This window comes from Mandrillus leucophaeus, unplaced genomic scaffold (genome assembly GCF_000951045.1).
Source record: "Mandrillus leucophaeus isolate KB7577 unplaced genomic scaffold, Mleu.le_1.0 Scaffold140, whole genome shotgun sequence".
Taxonomy (NCBI): Eukaryota; Metazoa; Chordata; class Mammalia; order Primates; family Cercopithecidae; genus Mandrillus; species Mandrillus leucophaeus.
This window is the reverse complement of record NW_012101366.1, coordinates 4,474,486-4,490,378: the sequence shown is the minus strand read 5'-3', so window position 1 is coordinate 4,490,378 and position 15,893 is coordinate 4,474,486. Positions and strand designations below refer to the sequence as shown.

At 37.7% G+C, this 15,893-nt stretch overlaps 1 protein-coding gene across 1 annotated transcript in view; it reads right to left on the bottom strand.

Annotated features, from left to right (window-relative positions):
- Window positions 1-15,893, bottom strand: part of DNAH11 (dynein, axonemal, heavy chain 11) — a 387,500-nt gene that overhangs the window by 352,808 nt on the left and 18,799 nt on the right. The window contains exons 3-8 of the mRNA XM_011973963.1: window positions 14,752-14,948; window positions 13,953-14,145; window positions 12,589-12,688; window positions 9,391-9,602; window positions 3,237-3,467; window positions 1,593-1,760 (exon numbers count right to left, since the gene is read on the bottom strand). Of these exons, the coding sequence (XP_011829353.1) occupies window positions 1,593-1,760; window positions 3,237-3,467; window positions 9,391-9,602; window positions 12,589-12,688; window positions 13,953-14,145; window positions 14,752-14,948 (1,101 nt within the window). The remainder of the gene's footprint in view (window positions 1-1,592; window positions 1,761-3,236; window positions 3,468-9,390; window positions 9,603-12,588; window positions 12,689-13,952; window positions 14,146-14,751; window positions 14,949-15,893) is intronic.

Here is a 15,893-nt window from a genome sequence, read left to right as displayed (position 1 = left end):
TTATTAAGCAAAAATATATGATAAATGCAGTATTTTCAAGTAATAATGAGAGCCAAGACACGTTTTTTAAAAAAGCAATGGTTGTCTTCAACGTAAGTATGCCAATTAAGTTAACTTTTAGTTAATTCATGTTTTAATTTTAGGGAATGACCAAACTCAAGGAGCTTCTACACTCTAAGGCAAGAATCAGCCAGGAGGATGAAGGGAACTTCAGGGGAAGGTTATGATGTCTCCAACCAGACTGAAGATCAGAGGTAAACACCGCCCACCTTCTCTGCAAAATAGAAGGGGCTTCCAAAATACAAATACCAAGCAGGTATACACCTCAAGAGCAAATGACTTTTCTATTCCTACATGTTTGTGGCTATGCAGGCCTTAGGCAGAGACAGGAGTAAAATCAGGACCTTTGGCATTGCCAAGGCAGTGACGTCAATCAAACCTGGCCACATTCTCTAATTCTGGCACTCTGAAAACTTGCCAGTTTTTGCAGTTGTAACAAAATCAAGACTCTCTTGCTATTCAAATGTCCCCAAGGATCTTGTGCAGGCTCAGTCTCACACTCCTCCTCCACTAGCTCATTCAGCGGGGCTAACCTAGAGGCTCTCTGAAGAATCCCATTCTGTACATATTTATTGAATGCCTTCCAAGTGCCAGGCATCTTATAAGGCTTTGGGGATGAGCTCACTCAAATTATTCATCACCATGATCCTATATTCCTCATACATTTTCACAAACTGTAGGATGCTGGTTTAGCAAAGAGTCACCCACTAGAGCAGTGTCCTACCATTCACTCCACTTTCCAAAACTGACTACAATTCAGAGGGCTTAAGTTTGCTAACTACATCCTTATAAAGCTATCATACTGCACTCGTACATCAAAGAATCGATTGTTTGGCCAAATATAAACAACAGTGAATAAACTCACATATAAAATAATAAGAACAAGAGCTAAATCCTCATTCTTTTGGACTTGGGCTTCACTGTTCTTGGCAAACTACTAAAATGAAGCTATTTTTATCCTAGAACTGCAGGGATGCTCACAGGTAGCTCCCTGGCTACTAACATGCTGGAACTGACAGAGCACAGAAGCAGCTTAACTCAGAAAGCTTCCCCCTTTCCTGTGGTTGGAAATACGAAATTATAATCAGCTCTCAAGAATAACAAAAATTATAAGAAACAACCAACATGCTAATGATACCCGTAATGAATGGGGTGAAACCAAGTGTTCAGGTGAAAAAAAAAATAGCCAGTGATTCAAGAAAAGGCTAAAATAAAGCACGTGAGTTACATGGATATCAGATCAAAATGAGTTAGTGTGGAAAGTTTCTGTTTAGTATACACAAACAAGATACAAATCCAGACTGAGGTCTGCAGTTTTATCAGCCATCATTCTGAACTGAAAACGCAAAAGCTTAAGTTCTGATACCTGATCTACTAACTAAGTAGCTACAAGACTTCAGCAAGTCATTTAACCTCTTCTGGTCCTAGAGATGTTGGAATGGATGGCTCCTATTACTACTGAGACCGATCTTCCTTTTCAGCTATGAAATTATAGGATCCCATGAAATGAAAATGCAAAGGTACAACATTACCATGTTATTGCAATCAGATGGGTCATAAGTGCTCTGTTTAAAAACTTTATAGAGTTCCATAAATTCTTCACTCATCTCATGAACTTGTCCATTCAAAATTGCTCCTTTGGTACCACCGAATTCCAGTCTTTCCAGCTTTTCAAATTCCAAAGTGCTCACAAATATATCCTTTATTAAAAAAACACAGTAAAGACCTTTCCACTACATTGAGCAGCAAAATATTTTAAAGTTTCAAATCAAGAACATTTTCAAGTGTTCAAAATCAATGAGTCAATGGACACTTACATGACAGAAAATAAATATTAATTATTTAATTAACAAAGTCATTGCTAATTTTTAAAATTACTCTCCCATTTTCATATTTATTAAAAATTAACTCTCACTGGCCAGGTGCAGTGGCTCACGCTTGTAATCCCAGCACTTTGGGAGGCCAAGGCAGGAGGATTGCTTGAGCCCAGGAGTTTGAAACCAACCTGGGCAACAAGGCAAGACTGTCTCTACGAAACACAAAAAAGTGAACTAGGCATGGTGGCATGCACCTGTAGTCCTAGCTACTTGAGAAGCTGAGGCAGGAGGATCACTTGAACCAGGAGGTCAAGACTGCAGTGAGCTGTGTTCACACCACTGCACTTAAGCCTGGGCGACAGTATGAGACCCTGTCTCTACAAACAAACAAACAAACAAACAAACAAAGAATCTCTCAGTGTAAGCAACCTCTAATTCACCATAGCTAGACATATAATTCCCCCAGTTTCATATCCTCCTAAGTGTAAGTCAGATCCCCAGGTAGTATCCAAAACTCCTGTTTTCATCACCCCATACTTTGCAGTGAGTCAGCTGCTTTACTGAAAGTGAGCCCAGGAAACTGTTAAGGAAGGGATATGTAAGCTGCCCTCCATTAGGTATTTCACATTCAGAGACAGAAGAGGCATTCAGACTCATTTAAGTGATTATGAGAATTCTCAAGACATAAAGCTCTAATTTTGAATGAAATAAAACAAATCTTATATCAATGACAATGTCCAAAATTCTTACAGCTTTACAAAGAAAATAAGGCAGTGTCATCAATTTAAACTTTTTTTAAAAAAAAATCTAAGCCAATAGGCACCATACAAGTTTAAGAGTTTGTGTGTTGTATGTGTTTAATTTATAGAGCACATATTTCCATGTTTTATTTTTACCAGTGATTTTAATATTTTTATAGTACAGCATATATTCATATACTAAAAAATAGTGTGATAATTTAAATTATCCAATGGGTTTTAGGGTATGAAATAGCAATTTTAAGGATTAAATATATAAAAGGAAAAGTGGATTTATTTACAGAGGATTAGTTTACTGCTTCCTGATTTACAACACTCTTCCAGATTAGTAAATTCTAACAGTCACTGATATATAAAGAGATTTACTTATACTCGGTGTAATAACAGAATCAAAAATGAACTTTTAAAAAATCAAAATGAAAGATTTAAAAATTGCCCTTGTATCATCATAGCATTGGCCTGCTGAGCTCCTTATTAAGAATCACTGGGAAAGGAGGCCTCCACCTATGATGTAAAGTAAACCATTCCATGAATCACGTGAAAAGCTACCGCCTTTTTGAACCCACCTTCAATATGAATAAGTGAAAGAAAAAAAGAATACCTCTATTTTTATCAACCGATCAAGAAACTTGTCAAATCTGCAAAACACCAGATGAGACTGGAAATCCCATGGTCTCAGCTTACTTCCCATAAAATAGCTTGCCAATTTTTTTCTATAGTTGAAAAAGCAGTTTCTGAAAGTCTTTAAGATGTTAACAGCCACCTGCACCTTTTCCAGTGACTCCTCTATTTCTCCCTTCAAAAGGTCCTCAGGTGAAAGGAAAGCTGTTGCCTAGGATTTAACGAAAGGGAACAATGATCAAAACTGTGTTTAATAATTCTTCGCTGTAACTGTCTTTGTTTCGAAGAATCATTTTTAAATGCCAGTATCTAAAGGTGGGCCAGCAATGCTGAAAGAAAGAAAGCACACATTCTAGAAATTCAGCTACTTGGACTTCGATTACATACTTGTATAAGTTAGAATTATATATAGGAGACCCTACTATTTCTGGATTTTTACATTCTAGCAAATGACTAAATTGTTGCTAAGCCTCATTATATGACAACTGTCATGTAATGTGCATGAGTGTGCCTGCCAGCAAATATTCTGAACAATCATTTTCTCATCTAAAGAATATATAAGCCAGACAAGGAAATCTATCAGAACATGAATTTTTAAAGTACACTCACTTTATCTGGTAGTTCAGGGCCACTTACAAAGGGAAAGACCTGATTAGGAGTGTGTAACAGTGGAAATTCTTTCAAGTTAGCAAACTTCTCTTCTGGGGGCTTAAGTAACATTACAGGACATACAGTCTAGCTGACATGTCCCACATGAACTAGTTTTGAATAGAGGAAAAGAAGGGAAGAGAAGAGAAGGGTAAAAGAGAAAGAAAAGACTAGAAGATCCATGTGGCACTGGTCAAATTCTCATGGGACCAACCAACACTCCCAACTTCTTCTCTCTTCATATTTGATACCCACATTCAGAATTCCCCTCTTCAAGGACCAAGAACCTGTGCATTCTGAAGGTTCTTTTGTATGCTACCTCTTCCTGATGCATCTTAACCTCATATAAATTATAGGTTTAATTTGTGTGCCTTCAATTTTGTAGTTGCTTAGAAAGTTGTTCAAGATGTCAATGGATAATGTAATGAAAGCCCTGAGTTCAAAATAGCAGAGGGAAGCACTTCTTCCTTAAATGTAGGCATATGACCTTCCATTTCCCATTAATGAAAACAGTTTTACAGGCAATATAGGCTCTGTGCCATGAATTTGTAAGGCAATAAGAAAATCATTCATTTAGTGTCTAAAACCCCTACTGATTAGACTCCTTCCCAATCTATGCTTTTATTTCCCAATCACGTTACATAGAAAATTAACCTCCACATGAGGGCTGCTATAATAGCAAGTCATTCAGGACAGTGAAGAGAACCACCAGGAATTCCTTAGCAATGTGAATTTTAAAAGAGTTTACACTTTGATATGGTATATGGTGCATTCCATACACCTTTATCTCTATGTATTCTTTATAGTAAATGTGTCTTTTTAGGATGCTGAAAAATCTATGGCAAACGACTCCATCTTTTGCTTGAGTGGCCCCTTCTGCTTTAGCAGCCCCCTGTTACCTAATTACTTGTGTTTAAAGTAACGTCCCTAGGACAATCCATGCTCAATGTTTATTCCTGTGCTTCCTGGCTGGCCCTCACACAGATGAGGCAATCATAGACAAAGAACCTCCTGTTCATACAGACCACTGTTGAGTAAGGCCTCCTAAGACAGGTTATAGTACTTAATGTCCTAAATGAAAACACCCAGTCTGTCTCCTTGCATGGGGAGGCAGAATGTGTGAGGGAAAAAGCATGACCTGAGGCAGGGGCTGGCTGTGATCCTTCTAGGGGCCACGAACTCCTTTTGTGATACTAGTTAAGTTGTCTCAGAGGATCTATTTCCTTAGCTGCAAAATGAGGGAAATGAATTAGGTGAATCCCAAAATCCCTTTTAGCTCATAAACTCTAAATTCTTTTCGACTTCTCACAGTACCCGCTCTGGAGCATGCCTAACCACAGCAGCTCTATCATCGCGTACTTAATGGTGCCAGCACAAACAAGCTAAAAGCCACCAGGATTTAGGATGAACTGGTCCCACTTCAGAGGACTTATAAACTAAAATACTGTTAACCAACTTATTTATCAATAAGCTGATCGATTAACCAATTTACCAATGATATTGTTAGTTTGAGGCTTGTCTCTCTGCTGCTGCTTCTCTATTCTTTTGCATGTGTTTTTACGGACTGTTGTTTTAGCTCAATCCTGACAGCTCTACTCCACTACTCAGACTTAAACTCTTCCTCACCTAGGATCTTGCAGGTGACAATGTCTACAGCAGATACACCAAGCCATGGAATAGACAAGGCAGTGGCTAGAGTGGTAATGACACACAAGGACCAGGGAGTAGAGTCAGGTTACCAGAGAAGAAAGGCAAGGCATTAAGACCCCATTAGCAAAGCCTGTCTAGCATGCAAGGTGAACAGGTGATGCCTTTTATGTGTCTAGCCTAAATAATGATGTTAGTGGTCACCACTAGAAAACAAGAGAAAAGAAATACATTTGTTTTTAAAGTAACAAAGGGTTTCTGACTCTGACTGGCATTCCAGTCATAGGGTCAGGCATATAATGAAACTGAGTAAAGTAGATCAGAAACGACTGAACAGAGAAGGTCATGGTCATCCAGACAGCACCTGTTTCACCTAAAGCAGCATTTGAAGCTGTAGTCACTGGCTGCGCCTATGGGGATGGCGCAAGCACTGAGTTTTCACTGGAGGCTGAAATGCTGGCATTTAAATGAGATTTAAGTATTAACAACAATTTTTAAATTAAAAAATATTATACAAAATAAAAACACTGCATTGATCTTTGGGCCAAATGAGCTGATAGCATGTCAGCTTATGACCTCTAATATGTAACATAGGAAGGGTTTGAATTTTCACAAAAACTTGATCAATAAATTCATGAATGCAAAGAACATGTAGGTGACAAGAGGAAATACAATTATAGAAAACATAAAATGGGTAATCACACATATCATGCAAGGTACGAATTTAAAAACATGTTACCACTAGAACACAATAAATGACCCCCAATTTTCTGAAAGATGGCAATGCTCCAAGTTGACAGGTCATAGTGAAACCTTTTACACGTTGATAATAGCAACGTAATTGATATAACCTTTTAGAAAATAATTTGTAAGTATTAAATATTGCTGAAGAGCCATGAAAAGATTGTACCTTTTGACCAACATCAGGAATTTATAGTAAGCCAATTATTCCAGTCAAAAGAGGGGATCTTTGTATAGTTTTCTGCATGTTTTTTATAATCAAGGAGGCTGGAAGCAACTACATATACAGCAATAACAAAATCATCTTTCAAGAAGTTAGTACAAAATTGTACATATGATAAAATGTATAAATGCTTAATAGAGTGATAAAACTGCAGAACTATTTCCATTGTTCCAACACTATGCAATGAGAATGTTTTACAATTATCATTAGCATACCATGTATTAGGTCACATTCAGACATTAAAAAACTTATTTTAAAATATGGAGCATGGTACAATGGGTGAGAACTCTATTATTGACTTGCTGGGTTGGAAAGTTACTTATCTTCTTAGGCTTCGGGGTTTTTTTCATTATAAAATGAAGCTACTAATAATACCTATGTCATAGTGTTGCTATGAGAACTTAACTTTTGAATTTTTGTAAAGGGCTTGGAAAAGCTCCTGAACAAAATAAGTATTATATAGTGTTTGTTAAATAACTATATAAAAGTAGTAAAATTGGTGGCTGGTGGTTAGTGCTTCAGGGAACGAGCTATAGATACTGGCTAATTGTTAACTTTTGACTCCTAACATGTTGGGCATATTTACCACAAAGTCTGAAATCTGCTGTTCATAGAATCAAAGGAATCAGGTCAATGAAACCTTTGGATAGAAGCCAGAACTAAGGAACAAGAGAAGCCACATTATTTTATCAGGAACTTGGCAGAATCTGGCTGTTGACACAGAGTAGAAGTCAGAGATGAGAAGTTTACAGGCTTACAGGTAACCAGGACTTACAATAAGTCACCTGTGCTAACAAATAGTCCCCTCTGTGATTTATACATTAACAAGGATTTGCAATGAAACAGTTTCAATTATTCTCAAAATGAGAAATAGGCCCCTAAAAAGGAGTTTGGGAGAAGTAGTGGTTATAGTTTTTGACCCTGCAACAGTGATTGTGGTGTTTTACATAGAGACCCAAGCCATTAGGGTCCAGGGAGCCTGTTTAACAAAAGGGCAAAACTGAGTTTGCCCAACAGAGTAATAGAAATTGAACAAAACCAGAGGAGATGATGATAAAATATCGACCTGTTGTTATCTCCTACCAACAGCTGCAACTAGCCTGTAAGTCAACAGTTTGTCAAAAGAACAAAAGGCAACTAACATTTACTGAAACTCGATTAAACACCAAGCAATGCTGGGGATTTCACTTAGGTTATCTTTTAATCCTCGCAATAGCCATGGACTAGGCATTATCCCCACCGACAGATGTGGAAACTGAGGAGTAATTTAACTTCCCTTAAGTGGGTCAATTAGATTCGAATCCAGGTTGGTCTGGGTCCAAAGCCTTTCCCACACACCACTCCATCTTTTCAGAATCAGAGAGAGAAAGAGATGAAAAACACTAACAATGCAACCTCATACTCCAGAAACTCTAAGCTGCAAGTCTGCAGACCTGTTCTCTGGTCTGGCTTTCCTCCTAACTTCTTAGGGAAATTGAGCAAATGACATCATTCTTCCAGTGTTGGTTAATTCATTTGAAAATATCTGAACTGCGTCCCTTCAAATTGATATGTTGAAAGCCTAACTCCCAATGTGACTGTATCCGGATATAGGGTCTTTAGGAGGTAACTGTGATTAAATGAGGTTATAAAGATGGGGACTTAATCCGATAGGACTGTGGTCTTACAGGAGGAAGATGGCCGGCCGGGCGCGGTGGCTCACGCCTGTAATCCCAGCACTTTGGGAGGCTGAGGTGGGCGGATCACGAGATCAGAAGATCCGAGACCACCCTGGCTGACACAGTGAAACCCCATCTCTACTAAAAATACAAAAAAATTAGCCGGGCGTGGTGGCGGGCGCCTGTACTCCTGGCTACTCCGGAGGCTGAGGCAGGAGAATGGCGTGAACCCGGGAGGCGAAGCCTGCAGTGAACTGAGATCCGGCCACTGCACTCCAGCCTGGGTGACAGAACAGGACTCCGTCTCAAAAAATAAAAATAAAAAATAAAATTAAAAATAAATAAAAAAGAGGAAGATGGCCAAGTGAGGACACAGTGAGAAGGCAGCCAGTCATCAGCAAGCCAGGAAGAGGGCCCTCACCAGAACCTGAACACGCTGGCACTCTCATCTCAGACTTTCAGCCTCTAGAAATACGAGAAAAAATAAATTTCTGACATTTAACCTACCCAGTCCATAGTACTTTGCTATGGAAGCCTGAGTAGACTAAGACACACCTCCAAATAAGAACCACTGGATTATGTAGCACCCAAGTATCTTTTAGCTCTCAAATTACGTAATACCCTCTGGTACTGTGAGCATGGAAGAATCCACATTCACATAGACAGGATGAGGACACAGAGGGAGCTGGTCCTTTTTTTTTTTTTTCTTTTTTTTTAACATTTCGCAGGTTGAGTAAGGAATAGAGAAGCAATTACAAAAGAGATTTTAAAAGACCAACAATGAATCAGAAGTTTTTCAATACAATTCTACTACTATATTTTTAGGATTTTCTTTTTGCCAGATGCTCTTAACTTACCACACTTTCCAAAAGGCTTTTATCAGTCAGTGTTTCTGTCAAAACGAAAGGAGGGCTACAAAGAACGTACTACACATCTGTCTTTTACTGGAAGCTGCCTTAAAGCCTTTTGAAGAAAGGTACAGATATTAAACAAACAAAACCCACCAACAACTTGTCCTTTATGTCTGACTTATTTTCATAGCTTTCTGCCATTTAGGATTAAAAGGTTACTTGGCCTTTGTTACCATAAATGTCCTTTCTCAAAAAAGAAAAAGAAAGATGGTGTTCTTACTGTATACTAGATTATTCTTCAGTAGCCTAGTAAAACCTACCTCACAGCAACAATTCTTATTGTTCCTGTTTTTTGATGCTTCATACCTGGTTAATGAAGAGATTACAAAACTCTTGCAATAAAACTATAACCCGAGCAGGGGTGTTATAAAACTTGGAATGACTCCAGATCAGGCAGATGGTATGAAATAATGGAGCGATTAATATGCGGGTCTGTGGGAATTCCGTCTCCTGGAGACATTGGATGTGTCTCCTCAGAGGTCTCAGGTAAAGTTCCACATCTTGGGCTTCGAGAAGGGCTGAAAGCAAAGAAGCATCATTAACGTGATTCCGGTTTATTATTATTTTTTTCTAAATTCACTTTACATGTAAAAGAGAGCCACGTAAAACAACACGGCCACACTTAAATGTTGTCATAGTTCCCTTTATATTACTTATCCTACAATCTACACATGAGCAATGTGGAAGACTTTAGACACTGTCCATCTGTAACTCAGTCATTTGGGAGAGCACTGATCTAGTTACCCACATAGCATAAATAAATTGTGATGGAAAAAACAAGGGGAAAATACCCCTGGAGTCTAAAGAAATTTACTCAACCCTGTGGAAACTGTGGGAATAAAACCTCTCTGCAATGTTGTCACTTCATGGCTTGGATTACAAACTTCATCACTAGAATGTTAATTCCTTCTAAGAACTTGGTATAAGCACAATTGAATTGTTTACTCTCTCATTCCGGTTTCCTATGACAGTAACTCATGCAATGACTGAGAAAAATTATATCATTAATAAAGGTTTAAAATTGTTAAGAACAGTGATGAAAGTACTTTGAAACTCGACAGAGGTGAGGTTGTACAACATCATGAATGTACTAAAACTTGGATGAATTATACACTTTAAAATTGTTAATTTATGTTATGTGAATTTTATTTCAATAAAACAAATGTTAAGAATGGTAAATATTTTTTTTCACATGCTATAGAGGGCCAGGTGCAGTGGTCCATGCTTGTAATCCCAGCACTTTGGAAGGATTAGTTGAGTCCAGGAGTTCGAAACCAGCCTGGGCAACATAGCAAGACTTCATCTCTACAAAAAACTTAAAAATTAGCTAGGCATGGTGGCAGCTGCCTGTGGTCCCAGCTCCTCAGGAGGCTGAGGTGGAAGGATCACTTGAGTCTGGGAGGTCGAGGCTGCAGTGAGTCATAATCATACCACTGCACTCCAGCCTGGGCAACAGAGCAAGACCCTGTCTCCAAAAAAGAAAAGGGAAGAAAAAAATCAAACCAAAGAATGCTATAGATATGAAGACACATTTAAATATTTAACTCTCATTAATGACTGCTTAATCGAATCCAAAGTTTTCTCTTGCTTAGCACTGGTCCTTTTAATATACCCTAAGTGGATTTCCATGATATTCCATTTTGCTCCCAAGGCTACAAATACCCCTGATGAACTGAGAACAAATTTTATTATCAAAGTAGGGAACAAGGTCAAGTAAATTCTAGTTTTTGGTGTTAACCCAAAAGACTTGTGTCAAGAACAAAGAAACCCTGCTGAATTTTGTCACCAGGAGTCAAGGACGCACCCAGCCACTTGATGTGTAACCAGTTAATTTGTCTATGCAATAATAAAGCCCTGAGAATAAAAAGAATGTTCAGGAATTATTTTCTTTTCAAGATGTACTCATGTTTCAAAATTAGTATTTTTATCAACGTTTATGTCAACATTAAATAACTGTATCTAGTAGGTAAGTGCCCTGAAATATTAAGTATCCTTAAAATGTGATCAGCATGTCTGGTGACTCCACAATGCCTGAACTATGTCTTTGAGAAGAGCTTTCTTCCTCCAGCTTGACCATGGGTTTGGGCCACTTGTTCTATTGAGAAGTGTTTTATTTCTGTATCTCCAGGCCACACGCACATAAGGCTCAGAGGACCCCGGGATTCATTCCTGCAGAAGCTGCATCCAGAGAAAATTTTCATCCTATGCTAACATAGGATGAAAAAAAAAAAGCCAACAGTTTCTATGTATTGTAGCATACTTAATACATGTCCAGTACCTCGTACAGTGTATAATATGCTATCCCTAACCCAGTGGTTCTCAACCAGCAGAAATCTTGCCCCCAGGGGACATTTGGCCATGTCTGGAGACATTTATGATCACCACAACAGGGATGGCGCCAGCAGGTAAAGGCCAGAGATACTGCTAAATATCCTACAATATGTAAGATGGCCCCCCCACAACAAAAAATTATCTAACCCAAAATGTTGATTGTGACAAGATTGAGAAATACTAAATCCACATAGCAATTCTTCAAGGAAGGTGTTAATAGGCCAATACAAACCAGAGGCTTAGCAAATTTAAAATGCTCAGTAAGCGGGGTTGGGACAGGAATTCAGATCTTACAGAGCCCCTGCTGTATATATTCCTCCTTATCTTATGCCCTCTTTTTAAACCGAATTCATGCAGAAAACCCTAAAGATGTATTAAAACATATTTGAAGTGAATTTTCAGTATTTCCTAACTTTCCAAATGTCACATGGGAAAAATAAACTTTTTACTGTTAGAGACAAAAAAAGTTACTTGTCCATATTACCTCCAATTGTATTATTTAAAACCTCAGTATCATGTATATCCATAAGTAAATGCTTATCCATGTGCAAAGAAACATGAACAGAAATCAAGGAACTGAGCAGGATTGTCATCTTTGGATGGGGCTGAAACTAGATAGTGGAAGGACAAGGATGGTGAGAAGACTGTCAACTGGATATCATTTTATGATTCCTGGTTTGTAATAAGATGCATGCATTGTCTATTCAAAATTCAACAAGCCCTCCACTCTGTACATTTCATCTTCACCAAAACTTCAATGATGGCTTTGAGTGTTTGCAAGCTAAATAACTGGTGGATATCAAACACACTCAGAGAACTGAACTGGTGAATAACTCGACTCATCATAGCCCAATCTGTTGGCTGGAAAACCTCTATCCAGAGCTTTTTTTCCTCTGCTAAATACTGAAGGCCTCACTCCTCCACAAACAGTCTAATTAAAATTTCAATCTGGAGCCACTTTGGCAGGTATCTACCACATACCAGATAAACTAAAAGTAGTTTAGTATGGGTGGAGAATAAAGTACAAAGGGTGAGATGAATTTATCATCAGAAGAGCCAAGAGCAATCACTCCCCGAACATGGCGGAAGGGTAAATGTCAAGGCCAAGCAGGCAAGGGCTGGATCATGAGCAGATGGTGATATTGATGCCAGGCTGAGGAACAAGAGTCTTACCATTTTCCACAGCCAGAAAAATGTCCTTCAGAGTAGGAAAATAGCTGCTTTGTTTAGTTGTCAGGATCTTAACCATTTTGAGGACAATAGGTGCCTGAAGCTAAGTTAAAGGAAAAAAAAAAAAAAAAACTTTAATAAATATAAACTCGATTACTAAATACATGCATTCTGTAATAAAATATTTAAATTCTATTTCACTCACAAGTGATTCAGTATTTAATACTCAAAGTGATATCTGGTTTCAAGTTGAAAATAATTTTTAAAATACATTGTTTTCTTAGCCTCGTATTTTATTTTGCATTTAAGTGTTTAAATTTGGATATATATATGTGATAGTTATAATTGAGTGTCAATTTGATTGGACTGAAGGATGCAAAGTATTGTTCCTGGGTGTGTCTGTGAGGGTGTTGCCAAAGGAGATTAACATTGAGTCAATGGACTGGGAGAGGCAGACCCACCCTCAATCTGGGTGGGCACCATCTAATCAGCTGCCAGAGCAGCAAGAATAGAGCAGGCAGGCAGAAGATGGAAAAGCAGAACTGCTGAGTCTTCTGGCCTTCATCTTTCTCCCATGCTGGATGCTTCCTGCCCTCAAAGATCAGAATCCAAGTTCTTCAGCTTTTGGACTCTTGGACTTACACCAGTGGTTTGCCAGGGGCTCTTGGGCCTTTGGCGACCGACTGAAGGCTGCACTGTGAGCTTCCCTACTTTTGAGGTTTTGGGACTCAGACTGATTCACCACTGGCTTCCTTGCTCCTCAACTTACAGGCGGCCTATGGTAGAAGTTTACCTTGTGATCTTTTTGAGTCAATTCTCCTTAATAAACTCCCTTTCCTATATACATATATGCTATAGTTGTATCCTTCTAGAGAACCTAATACATTATATATGTAAAATATTAATTTTGCCATATGAAATTTGTTTCAGAAAATCTCCAAAAGCCATGTGAATGGATGTCTTAACTTTCAGAACCTTAAGTAAGTAATTTGTATGGCAAGCACCCAGCAGAGGAACCGAAGTTAGTCCTTCCAAAGCTGTGTCTCTCTACCAAGCAAGACCTCACTCCTTCCCAAATCAATTAAGTTGACTAATTACATTTTTCAGTCTTCAACATTTCCCTGGGGAAGTACTGCTCTTCCAGGGTAGCACAATATTTCCAATCATCTCAAATGCTGTCAAAATATTCTCATAAAGGCAAAGTTACTTTAATGTCAAAAGTGCACACCATACATACAGAACTCTGGATTAAGAAAAGACGGCAGACCAGTAAATTATACAGTGTGTTAAACCTTTAAAACTATTGGTCCCTGCTGCTCAGGAGACTTTGCTAATTTAATTTACAATTTCTAGGGCTATCTACTTACTTGATCATAAATGCATGACAGATTTTCTCTCCTCATCATCCAGAAATCTAGCTCTGCTTGAGGAGACAAGTGAAGACCATTCAACAAAGGCTGCACTGAATCTCTTTCTATAATTTCTTGGATTTGATGTGACCATTCAATAATCACAGATTCAATTGCATGAAGTATTATCCTTTCATTTGACTGTGGTGGCCTACAAACATTAAAATAAAATAATTCAAAGATGAATCATTTTATCCAAAGACACAGATTTTAAAAGTTATTTTAGGCATCCATAAACTAGTTTCCTAAAAATAAATTCTTCAAAATCCATTATGTTTATGGTCTTGAGTTGTGGGGTTATGTTATTCTGTCATTGACATGTCTCTAACCTCAAAAAACACAAAGAATTATATCCTCAAAACCCATTTTATTAAAGGAATACTGCTATTGGAATGGCAATTACCATAGTTTGCTTTTTGTATAATTTGCTTTTTAAAAGCATACTTTGAAAGGAAATAATACACATGGTGTTTCTGCACTTATTTTAAAAATATGATGTAGTTGTAATTCTCTATTTGCTGATGAATTTGCTAGGGTTGTGATATTAAATGGGTATGCTGACTTTCCATTTTATTTTATTCTTTGATTTTATTTGTAGGGATGAAATCTCACTATGTTGCCCAGACTAGTCTTGAACTCTTGGTCTCAAGCAACCCTCCCATCTCGGCCTCCAAACTGCTTGGGATTACAGTCATGAGCCACCATGCTGGCCTGGCTCTCCATTTTAATATCCTGTATATACTGTACTGTTACGTACTTGTTCTCTGAATAATTCTGATCCAGATCAATCTTTCCTGCAACAGTGGGAATTGGTAGAAGAGTTCTTCTAGACATTTTGCCCCTAAAAATATACATCTTATTTTTCATGACTTCTATGTGATATTCCATATCTTGTGAAGTAAAACAGGACCAGGACTTATGGTTGTTCTTATTAGAAAGAACTGGCACTAAAATCTAGAGAAAGAGAAACACTGTTAAAAGCAGTTATATTAATTTACAGAAAATGCATTCCTTCAAAGATTTTCTTGTCATACAAAATTGGCAACAAAACCGCCCAATTTCATAAATATCATCCAATAATATGAAATCTATGAAGAGAGGACAAAGTCAGTGACCCATTTAGACTTAATCAATTAGACATAAATTCTGTCAAAGTGGAATTAGCACACTGCCTGTTCATTCACTTACCCATTTATCAAACATTTGTGGAGGTTCCCAATAACTCAAACACTACATGAAATAAGCAGCCATGTCAAGTAAGTAAACTGCCCTCATAATGCAAACTGAGCACACTGGCAGGCACATTAATGAAAACAATCTTTCTGAATCATATGGAAGCTAGAAGTAAATTAATCTTCTCAAGCCCTGGGTGGCATCCCAGAGGATTAAAGTTTGGATAGTCAGAAACATGTTTGTTCAGCCTCATGGACCTTATTCAGAACTTCTTCCACCATGAAACGGGAAACATCAATGAAACTATGTGAAAACTCTCAAAAAGTATTTTTTCCATTTCCAGAGTCTGGAATATATTATGTAATCAATAAGAGAATGCTGCATTAATGAAGTTGGTCTCTTCTTGCTTTCCCTTGAAGTATCTATTCATTTTAAACTTTTTTTTCATTTTTCTTATATATAATCTATATGTAATCTGACCAATTTATAAACATTTTACTATAAAATTTGAATTAGCCAAAATGCTCAGAAAATGTTTATTCTACCTTTTTAGAGTTTCGTTTGATGATACAATCTTCTAGTTAACTAAAAACAAGCTGAAAATTCACTTTCATTTTTGAATGGTGTTGAAACAAATGTCTCCAAATGTTATTATTATTATCTTTTCCTACTTAGCACCCATTACGTGTCAAGCTAGTAATACAGAAATTAGTACAAAATAGTCCC